The sequence below is a fragment of the Anopheles stephensi genome, chromosome 2 (assembly GCF_013141755.1).
Source record: "Anopheles stephensi strain Indian chromosome 2, UCI_ANSTEP_V1.0, whole genome shotgun sequence".
Lineage (NCBI taxonomy): Eukaryota > Metazoa > Arthropoda > Insecta > Diptera > Culicidae > Anopheles > Anopheles stephensi.
In genome coordinates, this window is record NC_050202.1 from 4,459,593 (window position 1) to 4,471,804 (window position 12,212).

The 12,212-nt window shown below is 46.8% G+C and overlaps 1 protein-coding gene and 1 long non-coding RNA gene across 13 annotated transcripts in view; both read left to right on the plus strand.

Annotated features, from left to right (window-relative positions):
* LOC118508143 overlaps positions 1–12,212 on the plus strand; it is a 66,655-nt gene that overhangs the window by 29,866 nt on the left and 24,577 nt on the right. For 11 of the 12 annotated variants that reach the window (XM_036047671.1, XM_036047678.1, XM_036047676.1 and 8 more), the window contains 5 exons: positions 1,122–2,255; positions 3,916–5,108; positions 5,181–5,479; positions 5,569–5,700; positions 5,793–5,846. In XM_036047671.1, coding sequence (XP_035903564.1) covers positions 1,122–2,255; positions 3,916–5,108; positions 5,181–5,479; positions 5,569–5,700; positions 5,793–5,846 — 2,812 coding nt within the window. The remainder of the gene's footprint in view (positions 1–1,121; positions 2,256–3,915; positions 5,109–5,180; positions 5,480–5,568; positions 5,701–5,792; positions 5,847–12,212) is intronic. The other variant, XM_036047681.1, reaches the window with a different exon arrangement.
* On the plus strand, positions 8,751–11,637 carry LOC118508146. The gene is made up of 2 exons (XR_004905742.1): positions 8,751–9,379; positions 11,222–11,637. It is a non-coding gene; the product is annotated as an uncharacterized LOC118508146 (long non-coding RNA).

A 12,212-nucleotide genomic window follows, 5' to 3' on the forward strand; every position in this document is an offset into this window, starting at 1 on the left:
AATAACGCTCGTAGGTGTTTGGTTTGCTCAAGCGGTTTTTGTTCGGAACGGTTTGAAAATTTGCGTTGGTAGTTTACTACAACTTTGGCTTATCCAGTAGAACAAACATGAAAACAGAATGAAAACAATTATCGCACTCTTTGTCTTTTTTAATACATTGTTTTATTATTTTTGTTTCGGAATGTTTATATATATATTTTTACTATTTAAATGTGTATATGCATTTTATACTAGTTATTTAGATATTTTACCTTAGAATTTTTATCAAATTTCGATTTTTTTTATCCCTTATATCTTTTAGACATTTACTTATTAGTGTTAGATTTTTCTAAAGATACTTTTTTTTATAAATAATGTATTACTTAAAACATTTAGTTCCATACAGACGTTTCAGTTTTTTTCAGACGTGATCAGTAGAAAGTTACCTTATGCAAGGACTGGTTGTAATATGAAGGCACAAAAAGCTGACGTATATTAAGGGTTAATTTAAACTTGTTCGGTTATCAGTGATGGCTTACCATGCCCGGCGTCCAAATTTTATTTCATAAAAATGCGTTGAATGATGCCTAAGACTCGTGTCTATTTTCCGGTAAATCAATGTGTCATAGGCGTAGTATATGATATATTTTCGTAATAATATTTGAAGCTCACAGCAGCGAAATTCAACGGGGTTTTCCACACGAAGTGATTATAATGGAAATTTCCTCTTCATTAACAATATAATACCGTGGTGTCTTCTCTTATCGGTTACTGGCACGACAATATCACGTCTCCTTGTTCTTCGACACCCTTTGTCATCAGCACCATATCGCTCTGTCTCTCTCTCTCTCTTGATTATATCATATTGGTTTCGCGGATTTCTAATACATATTTAATTTCCTTCTTTTTCTTGGGTTACGCTCTATACCTGAACCTGACCTGAATGAATGAATTTAAAAAACAAACCACACATCGTCCAAAACACCTTACGCTCTTTCCCCACAATCCTTCGTATCCTTGATATTTCTTGCTCGCTTTCCCTACTCATTCGCTCATTCATTCATCGGTTGCGTCGGTCTTGGACACGATCTCCGTCGTCCTTTCGTCTTTTTCGTGTGTGATGCATTCCTCAACCACAACAGCCCGGCTCGTACCCGGCATTCAGCCCGTCGTCGCTCAGCTCGCCACCATTGTTTCCGCAACCGCAGCTTCCAACCAGTGGCACCACGACGACCTCGACGCCCGCCTTCCTGTCCCGCTTTCCACGCTCGCTGTCTTCGCTGAGCCTGGGTACGAAGAAGAAATCGTCCGACTCCAAAGAGATAAGTTCGCCGACGGCGGCCACCCTGTTCGGTTCGCCCGAGTGCCTTAGCCCGACGGATGGGCTTGGCGGTCCGTTCGCCGGTGGCGGAGGATTGGCGGGTTCTGGCAGTGGTGTCGGGTCGGGAACACCCACCAAGACGAAGAAGTACAGCGCGAGCAGTGCAGCCGATCATCACCATCATCATCATCTGCACGGCAACCATCATCACATGAACCGGAGCGGTCACTTCGGTGGAGGTGGCAAACAGCAGCAAAACTCTGACATACCACCACCGCTGCCACAGCGCAACAACATTCCAAAAAAGTCCGAAGACATGGTTGACATGATGATGGTTGGCTCGCGACGCAACATCCTGGTGTCCGATCTGGACCATCAGCTTGTCGGGCAGGACACGTCCAGTCTGCATTCGGCAGGCTCTTCCGGTTCGGCCAGTTCGACGAAAGCTAGCAGCGGTGGCAAATCGTCGCGTGGCAAGAAAAAGAACGGTAGCTCACACAACAGTAACAACGGAAGTGGCAACAATAAAGCTAATAACGCCAACAACAATATCGCCATCGAGTCCCCGATCGGTGATGCGAACATGGCCACGGGCAGTATGGCTACGACGGCAACCAGTACGACAGAGCTGCAAGCAGAACCACCGCCCTTACCGCCACGCCAACCAGGCATGCTGGAGGTGGTCAATCAGAACCTCATACTGAACAGCGACGACAATGCTGGTAACAATTGCACCAACAGCACCGCTGCCGGCACACCGAACGGTAATAACAACAATGGCAGCAGCGGCCGGGGCTCGTTCGAGATGCGCCCACCACCGAACAGTATCAATACGCTGATGAACTATCCGCTCATAACGATCTGCACCCCGGTGCGCGACAATATGGCCGCCGCCTTTCCGCTCTCCTATCGCCCGAACATTGTGCACCAGATGCAGCAGCATCAGCAAACCACCGTAAGTAGTCACGAAATCGTCAGCCGAAGGGGCAGAAGAAGAAACGTTACGCGCGATAAGTAGCTCGCGTATCGCGTGTGGAGAAAGAACGCAACTCCTTACGGATGATGGCTCTAGGCTCTAGTATACTAAAACCTTCCTTTTGTACAGTGATCTCAAACCGCCCAAAAACGCTAAAACAACACCCTCTGATCCCTTTGCTCTGTCTCCCTTTGTTTATACGCTGGCACTGCTACGCACACGCGCCTACCAAACACGTCCGCGTCATACTTGGTGTGTGTACACTCACATAGAGCACACTTTCTTAGTGTAGTGGTTAAATTAGTAAGATCAAAACAAATAAACCCTAGTGTCAGCCAGCGTGTGCCGCCGGAACCCTATAACTGTCGAAGCTCTACGGTCTCTATAACAACTCTCTCTCTCACTCTCGTGTGTAGCCGGTACCCAATGTGTTCGTTTAGAAACTTTTACCATCGCTTTTACATACAACTTGCGGAGGGGCTTACACGGGGAAAATGGAGTATTTCTTCTGCATTAACAACGGCGAAGGGGTTTCCGCGATGCCGTGCTCTGTCTATCTATATCTGTCTGTCCTGTCTATCATGTCTGTCGAGATTCGTCTGTTTTTTTTTTCTCTCCCTGTCATCCCTGCATCCTTGCGCCTGTACTCTTAAGCTTCCCCATCTGACTCGTCGTCACCTTCGAGCGTCCCTTATCCCCCCTACTGTATATAGACTTCCGCTTGAGTTTTGTTTTGGTTATGTTTTGATTTATGTCCTTGTTGAACTTTCCTTAGTAAAAACTTGTTTTTGTACATTCTGGGTGTTTGGTTGGGACTTTTTTTTATTTAAGTTTGTTTTTAGTTCTGTTTTTTTTTATTGTGTGTTGTTGATCGCATCGAACGACTGTCGTTGAGGACTGAGGTCCATTAAGGAAGAGTTATGATTTTCTGTGTTTTTGGTTTAGTCAAGACGCATTTTTTTCATACGAAGCAGTATCGAGTTGAGGAACTATTCGTTTCTTAGTTCGTGATATATTTAGAAGCATGTACATTTGCGCTGGTTTTGGTAGTAAAGTAGACATTTATGCATAGTGAAGTCTTAACTGCATGTAGCCTTTTTCGATTCGTGTTTCTTTACTTGTAATCTAAACTAATCTCTGCATGATTAATTTTTTTTTTGTCGTCAATAAATTAGCAAGTACTGTTTAATAACAATAACTAATGAGATGTTTTCCTAAAGTATTGGGCGATTTTTTGTGACAATGGGAGCAAATTCGCCTGTATGGAAATTGGAATTTGAATAGGCTGGTGTATTAAAATCTTAAAATTCTGAATTCATCTCTTGATAACATCTCGTTTAACTATTAGAACAAAATCACTTCAGGTGTGTGAGTAGAAATCGCCTTAAAAATAATTTTAATTGTGTTCCGAGTGGCTGGAGTTGCCTTATGATGAGATCCTGAGTTCCGTGCTTCTTGTATAAAGCCTGCTGCGTGGGTTATCATGCGTAGAAGTATGACTACAATGCAATCCCGGAATAAGTTAGGGTTCGCAATGCTTTTCTTGTAAGACGAAAATCCTTTTCGCTATGCAGACAACAGATTTGCTGTAGCAAACTAGGCTAATGTTACTGTTCTATCTCACCGTGTCACCCGTCAGGCGATGAACCAATCGGCAGCAGCAGCAGCAGCAGCGGGTGTTAATCAATCCATCAACAAGAAACATCGACGTATCGTGTCTTCGCCGGAAAACATCGGTGCGAAGGATTTCGGCATGGTGGGTGATCATCATCAGCATCCCTTCTACCGGCATCACAAAACGTCCTCCGACTCGTGGGACAAGCGGTCGGAGATAACGCCACCGGGCACGCCACCTCCACCGTACCTGAGCACCTCGATGACCGGCGGTGGTAGTCCTGGCGGCGGCGGCGGTGTCGGTGGTGCTCATCAGCAACATCATCAGCATCCGCACCATCAGCATGGCGGTCATCTGCATCACCATGAGCACACCACTGCCGGTGATCTGGCAATAGCAAACCCTCTCAGTAGCATTAACAACAACAACCACCACCACAGCAGCAGCAGCAGCAGCATCGGGAAAAACGGCACCACCAACGCGACTGGTGGCAACAACAATAACTTCAACAGCATTAACAACAACAACAACAATGGTGGCAGCCATATGAGCTCCTCCTATCATGCACACCATCACCATGGACAATCGCCTGTCGGCGGGACAAATGCGGGTGGTACGGGCACCGTGCCGGGATGTATCGTGGCAGCGCAGGCCAATGTCGCCCAGAAGCCGATCATCTCGATGGAAGACGACGACATCTCGGACCAGGAAAGTTTCATCGAGGAGAACAGCCCGTTCCGATCGCTGACGCAGCTGCTCGAGGCGGAAAAGTCCGTCTATCTGGCCGTGTTTCTGAACTTTGTGCTCACCAACTCGGACCCGTCCGCGCTGCTGTTCTATCTGATTACGATGCTGTACAAGGAGGGCAGCGTGAAGGATATGCGCAAGTGGGCGTACGAGATCCATTCGACATTCCTCGTACCGGGAGCGCCGCTGCTGTGTGCGAACGTGGACGAAGCGCAGGCACGCGACATTGACGACGTGCTGCAGAAGGAGAACGACAAGGCAGAGATACTGCGTATGGTGTTCGTGCGCAGCCGGCTGAAGGCGAAGGAGACGATCAACCAGCAGCTGCAGCAGTTTCAGACGAAGCGTACCGCCGGGCTGGGCACAATGTACGGACCGAACGATCAGCTGCTGCAAATGGCCAAAGGTGACAAGGTGAAGGAGCAACGCATCATCGACGAAACGTTGCTGCCCAAGCTACAACAGTATCTGTAAGTAATGGGCGATACGTAATCGAGGGCGTCATACATCTAACATCTTTTTCTATTTCTCGGTGCTTACAGTGATGAGCTCGAGCGTGAGTCTCCCAAGGAGGATCCAAAGAAGTCGGCCCTATGCTCGGCCCTGTCGACCGTACTGATGCGGTTCTTCGTTACCCGCTGCAATCCCGGCGGACCGATCGACAAGGTGCACCACTTCGTTAGTCGCGAGAAAAGCTTCAAGAGCCGGCTGATGACCAAGAACCGGAAGCAGACGATCTGCGGCCACAACTTACACCTGCAGCCGTACTACGAAGTGACGCGGTGCAATCACTGTCAGAACATTCTGTGGGGTGTTAGCCCGCAGGGCTACCATTGCACCAGTACGTATCCCGACGGGAGAATGGCCGGTTTGGGGTTTTTTCTTGCAACTAATGTGCCTTGGTTTGGTTTTTCTACTTCCCTTTTTTAGACTGCGAATTGAACATTCACCGGGCGTGTGCAAAAGATCTGAACGAGTACTGTCCTGGGCCGGCGACACAGAAGAACGACAGCAAAATCACCAAACTCATGGAGAAAATCTCGAGTCGCAATCATCATCAAGGTAAGCACGCGATGAATGGCCAACGCGATTCTGAGGAAAGTAGAACGTTTTCATGAATTGCCCCCCTGTTTTTTTCCCTCTTCGCTTTGTAGATAAGTCCCGCCGACATGATGATGATGCGACGGCAGATGACACAACGATAAGTGGTGAGTACAGAAGGATGATGGATCATTTTATGGCAGTGTATCAAAATTTGTCAAGCTACAAATCACTAATGAAGTATAAAATGCAGTTTATAATTATGAATATCGTAAAATTCGTACTACAACCTCGAGAGGTCTCGGGCCTGCCATTTCTGGCTTTCTGTGACTTCGTTTTAGCCGTAGTAAAGTAGTCAAACCTTGCGTACGGGGAGGCGGACTGGATGGGATTTGAACTCCGGCCATGCCGTGTGAAGATCGTCGCTACTGTCGCCTCGGCCACCGGACCGCCCCACACATAAGCTTATATCCACAACAACAGTTTGAGCAAAGTATGAAAGTAAGAGTATATGAAATTAGTGTGAAAAGATCCTCTCAACAATCTTGAGCGATTGTTGTGCTCCAACCGACTTTTTTTCCCATAAGCACTATATGAGCTGCTCATACCGAATGGTTTGCATTGTACTACTGATCCTCATGCCAGGCCTACACGAATATGTCACAAGACTTCAATCGGTTTTAGACGGTGAATAACTAGTGATCCTCAACGTCGAAGTTCTAGATATGAGAATATAGCTAATACTACTGCAGAGTTGTTTCACTCATCAAAACAACATCCTAAAACGACGGTTATGAGTATTGCCTATTTGGGTTAAGTACTGGGCGCCTCCAGCTACATACAATAATCTGAATGATCTCCTCTATTCTATGACTAAAGGTCGATGAATTTGAATCCTTTAAAAATATGTTGTCTCTTCTTGGCCTAACTACCTCTCAAGGTCATGCCTTTACTACCGGGCCACCCCAAATATGTTGTATTAAAGGAAGAGCGCCAGGGCTCCAGAAATTCGACCATAACTATCGATTCGAATGATTCAATTTATGATTTTGAGTACATTTGTGGCATTTTTTTCCTTAGACTGGCAGTTTCAAAATGCTAAATTTTCAATGGGAATATCTTATTTTGACTAAGTGTTGTATCAAAATAATAATGTATCAAAAAGAGAGAGAGCAACAAGTAGTTTAGAAAAGGAAAGCAAATCAAAGGGAAATTTGTTTTGCCACCGAACAACATCGACTCGCAATGGAATGAAATGAAATGTTCGCCCTCTAAGCAAACGTAACGTGCATAATAATAATCGCAATTGACCTGCCCTAGACTGGCATATCCATTTTTGGCTCGGTCCTATTTCAGGCCTGTCTGCGTGTGCGTTCGTATTTATGGGAAAAGCTGCTTCTATTTCCATGGGGCTCTCGGACGCCCTAACCGCCGCATCTCTAACGGAACGGATTTTCTCTGCAGCGGCGGCAAGCTTTCGTGTGCAACTACACCAGTTCGCGTAGTATACCGCAATGATTGAGCAAAAAAAAAAAGGCATCCACCACTTTAATTACCTACGCTCTAGCTGCTCTAGCTGTGGCTTCCAAGCGCGTGGTAGCGTGTCGTAGGGCGGCGAACAAGCATTATGGACAAAACCGCCTTTATGGAAGGGTTTACGTCATTTTCATGTTTCCGAAGAAGGCACGATCGAGGAACTTGTTAGCCTTCCCTCTTGCTTTCACACACACACACACACACACTACACCGGCGGCTTTCCTAGTGTTGGAGCGAACGAATTTGTCACGCCGTAAATGTGGTTTTCGATAAGGAGGGTGATCGTCACCGTTATGATCACATGTTGGCACTCGACCTCTGCTAAGCTTCTGCCTGGCCCGATGACTAACTGAACAAAGTTTGCAGCACGTGCGTATGATGAAGCTCACCTTTAGCGCTCGTATAACAGCTCCACACGCTGCTGATCGATGTTGTTTCTAAAGAGTTTTGCACCGAGACATTCCGACATCATCAGCTTGCGAGGGATGGTGGTGAAGCACAATAGAGAGGGAGAGAGATTTGTGTGTACACAGCTCGTAGTGTTTACCATGCACCGCAAACCTGCACCAGCTGCGTGTAGGTTCATTTGTTGACTTGCTACTCTTTTGTTCCTAACCGTACAACCTCGATGAACGCTCGATTTGCTCGCTCGTCTTGTCTTATTCGCGCTGGTCGAATAGCAAAACAGCAGATCAATTGCATTAATGATTTAAAAGCTGCAGAATATGAATGCAACGAACCTTTATCAAGTGGCCCTTGAGGCGCTCTCGTGGATGGTTTGATTGTGGTATCAGCAACGCCGCTGGAACCATATTTCTTCATCGTGTCGCACTTATGTTTACAAGAAAGGGTATTTTTTCTTCCTTCATTTCCTGGGATTCCACGCAATCTCATTCAGTTCGTCTCAATGGTTTCGCGATCGCGTTGTCAAAGCCCGCCATTCTCACGGGCATCTCTCTCGCTCTTTGCTTGCCAGACTAACTCACCGTCACCACCGTCATTGCCCGAAGCAGCTAAGCTTGATTCACAATGTTCTCACCCTCTAAGCCAATGCAGGGTTTGCCAGGTTAAAAAACAAGCGTTGTGATTCTCGATACACAATAGCCCTCTTCTTGGGCACATCATCATCATCATGTTGGCCTACTCTTTTAAAGAGCACGTCGTCGTGACATGGCCCGGTCAACAATAGATTTTCGGGAAACTCGATCCCTGGCTGCAGCTTCCCATCCGTGTAGGCGCCCGATATCCGACAGGTCTTCCTTCACCTGATCCAGCCAACATTCATTAAGATTCTTGGACACAAAGCCATCGATTCTAGTAACACACTGTCCACTTTAATTGGACATTGGTTTGGCGCAATAAGTAAATTAGTGATGGATTATGCATTGGGGCGCATGCGCATGCATATGGAGATCATCTCAACTCCTGAATAAAAACTTCTTCTTCCTTGGCACTACAACCTCGAGAGGTCTCGGCCTGCCATTTCAGGCTCCCTGTGAATTAATTTTACCCTTAGCAAGGTAGTCAAGCCCCCTGCGTACGAGGAGACGGTCTGGATGGGATCTGAACTCTGGTCATGCCGCACTTCGGGAAGATTTTTGTTATGCCCTGGAAACCCTGTATTCTCTCGCACGACTGCAAACCCCAAGCAAACAAGAATATTCACCCATGTTGACAGGCATGTTGGGGGAAGAAGAAGAAGAAAAAAAAAGCCATACTAAATCCACCCCTGTGGATGGATTGCTCACTTCATCTCTCACATCGCGGCTTTATCGTGAATATATAGTCCCAAGGCGGCACGCGATGGCATAGCAGCGTCAGCGGGCGTCTCCATTGTAGAAAATGTGCGCGCTCGGTGCAAAATGTGCGCCAACGACGAATGCGCGCGCGACACTTGTGTGTCGGGTCGGGACCACAGAGAGCAGCAGCACGGTCGCGGTCGGTGTTCGGCACCCGATTCTCACCAGTCGAATGGTGAACGCGGATGATGAACGGACATCGCGCTACCGTCGCTGTGTTGTCGCGCGAATTTATTCGTTTTTCCGTTGAATGAAACGGTTTTTTTTGTTGTTGGTTGAATTGAAATAATCGCAATCTTGAGAATAATATATAGAGAAATATTGTTGCTGAGGTGATTTATGAATTACTACTAAGGTGATTTAAGGTGAAAAATCTACAAAAATACTAATTTGCGCGAAAAGGCGTATGTGCTCGGTGTGTCTGTGTACTATGTAATATTTATTAAGCAAACTTAAAGTGGTATAGTGGTGTGTGTAAAAAAGGTCAATTGCTATGGTTTTGCAATTAAAGCCAAGCGTAGTAATACACTAGTATATACTCAAGGTCGTTCGTTAGTCAAACAGTATCTCGACCCCGACCTTCACAGGAAGGAGCGGGCGGTGGTGAGAGGAAGCAGGGGGGGGGGGGGCGGTGGTAAAGATCGGCAACAATTTCGTGAAATACAGGACTGTCTCAGCGCCATCACCGCACAGTTCATAGAATTATCGCGGCATTTCGCGTAGGTGCTCAACACCGATATGTCATCACCGCGTGTGTGTGTGTATGTGTGTCGCGAACAGATGGGATTCTTTTCTTCCCATTCGCCTTCTCACATCAATTTATGAATGCTGTTCTTTTTAGGAGTTAGGAGGATAGCAAAAAGCTGTTTTTTTTATACGATTCCTTTTGATGCTTAGAAGAGAGTAGTTTAATGATCTTGGTTGATCGGTGTCGTTATCATGGCATGACCAGCCTCTAGAAACTCTATAGAATCAGTGAGGAAATGAATGTGTATATTCTGCTGACGATTTGAATTTCCAGAGCTATTCCCTAGTTTAACTCGGCTTGTCGATGTCAGTAAAACCCCATCAGAAGAAACCGACCTGTTAGGGCAGCTTTATTACCAGCACGTCCCGCAAGATCAAGAGCTCGATTTTGATCCACGCCATGAAAGCAAAGACCACCGCACTGCAGCTGATTGTTGAGATATAACTTTTGCATATGGCACCACCCACCAGGAGTAGTTTAGTTTCACCAGAAACTCATGCCAGCAGTAAATGCAACAGTTTGACGACAATGTGTGCGTTTAGTGGTGCACTTGCGCGCTCTACCCTCTTCTGCAGAACGATGCTGGTAATGGGGTGGTGGTGATGATTGCTTTGGCAGCGTCACAAGGAAAAACGCATTTAAGACCATCGTCGTCAGCAAGCGTTGGGTTTTTTTTGGGGGGGACGAGTTGTTGCCGCCGGTGCTCTCATTGCGAATGATTAATTGCGATGAAGAAGTTGCGAAGCTCGACCTACGATGGTGGACCTTCCCGAATAATCAACTGTGTCGTTTTCTGGGTAGTTTGAGAAGTACCCGATCGCTGCAATTAGTTGTAACGAGAGGCTTCCCGTGCAACATAAAGCAAGTGATCATTTGTGCAGGGGTTGGAGTTTTGCAAGCGAATGCAAATGGCAGTTTAGTTTCAAATCGGTTTTGATAGGGGAGTGTCGGTGGTGGGTCATTGACGGTTTTTTGTGTGTCTCTCTTAATCGTTTCAATTCAAATTCAAATTCGAAACCAAAGATTCCAATATCGTCACCAATATGCGCCGCGTTCGGTTCATTCGGTTGTGCTGGTGGCGCATGAATAATTCATTCAACAGAACAAGCCAAACAAACTCGAGTCGAACGCGCGGCCGGCTGTCGATTTTTAGCAGTTTTGTTTTTAATCTTTCACTTCTTTCCCTTCGCTGCGCGCTTTGGCCGACATTTGGCCGACCCGCGTCTGGGCGCTGTATATGTACACACATTCCTTGGCAGATGAGGCGAGGTGGCCTTACCGGCCATCCGTACCATTCGCCCCCGACCGCCTCTGTTCCCATCTGTTCTCTCTCTCTCTCATCCTGTCAAACGTCTAACCGTGACGAAGAACCGCATTTTCTTCACGGTTTGAGACGTGTTTTTTTTTGTTTGTTTCATGGTGTATGTGTGTTTTGTTCATTCGATTTGGTATGTTTCAGAGCGAACTGAGCCTGCCTTTGACGGTTTATTTTTAAAATTTCCGTTCCTCCATCAACTGGCAAGATCAGCCAGCAGTGTGATAGTGGTGGGGATCCCATGTATACTTTCGACCATGTTTGAGAATCGGGGTGGACACAAACACGCGCACATGTGTATTGCCTGAAGTTTTGGTGTACAAAAACGATAGCAAAAAAAACCGCCAACCAACTCCCTCAAATCCTCCCCGACCAAGATAAACAGTTGCGCTGCCTCAGTACAGTTGCTCTTGTGCCCTTCTTGCACTCGCTTGATGTGTTGTTTCGATGTTAACTGTTTACGCGTGAAAAATCCATCTTGTGTGAGGTGAAAATCGGTAAAGGTTTCTTTAACTCATTCCCACCATGCTTGGATAGTGTTTCAATGGTTGTTTTTTTTTTTTGGTGATAGTGAATCGCAAAGGAATACAAGTCTATGTGAGGTTCAGTGTCGTGACCTTCTGGCAGTTTGAGTCAAAAATTGGATAAAAGAGCAAAAAAAAAAACAAAAAAAACGAACCTCGCCAGTGTCGTGCCTCGTGCCCAGTGTGTTTGATCGTTTTGAATGCATGCCAGTAAGGGGACGTCAAGCAAAACGTCAGCATCAAGCAGAGTGTCATGATGTGGTTCCGCACGGGAAGCTTTCCAGACGATCGGTTCAGTGTGTCGACGTTGAAGAAGCGCATGCGGCGCAAGATCAAGAGCACGGACGATGGTCCGAAGCAAGCGCCCGATGGTGAACCGCCCGCAACCGGAAGTGCCACCGGCGGCAAGGTGGACAGTGTGCGACGGGAGAAGAGCAAAGATCGGAAGGGATCCTCCGATCGGGCCGGTTCGCCCAGCACGGGTCCGGTTACCGTAGGGCTGATGGTTATTCGGCCACCGCCGAGAACGTACAAGAAGAGTTCGTCCAAGTCGCGGCTGGATGGAGCGAAGAAAGCGGTCACGATGCCGATCACGGACACGCGTACAACGA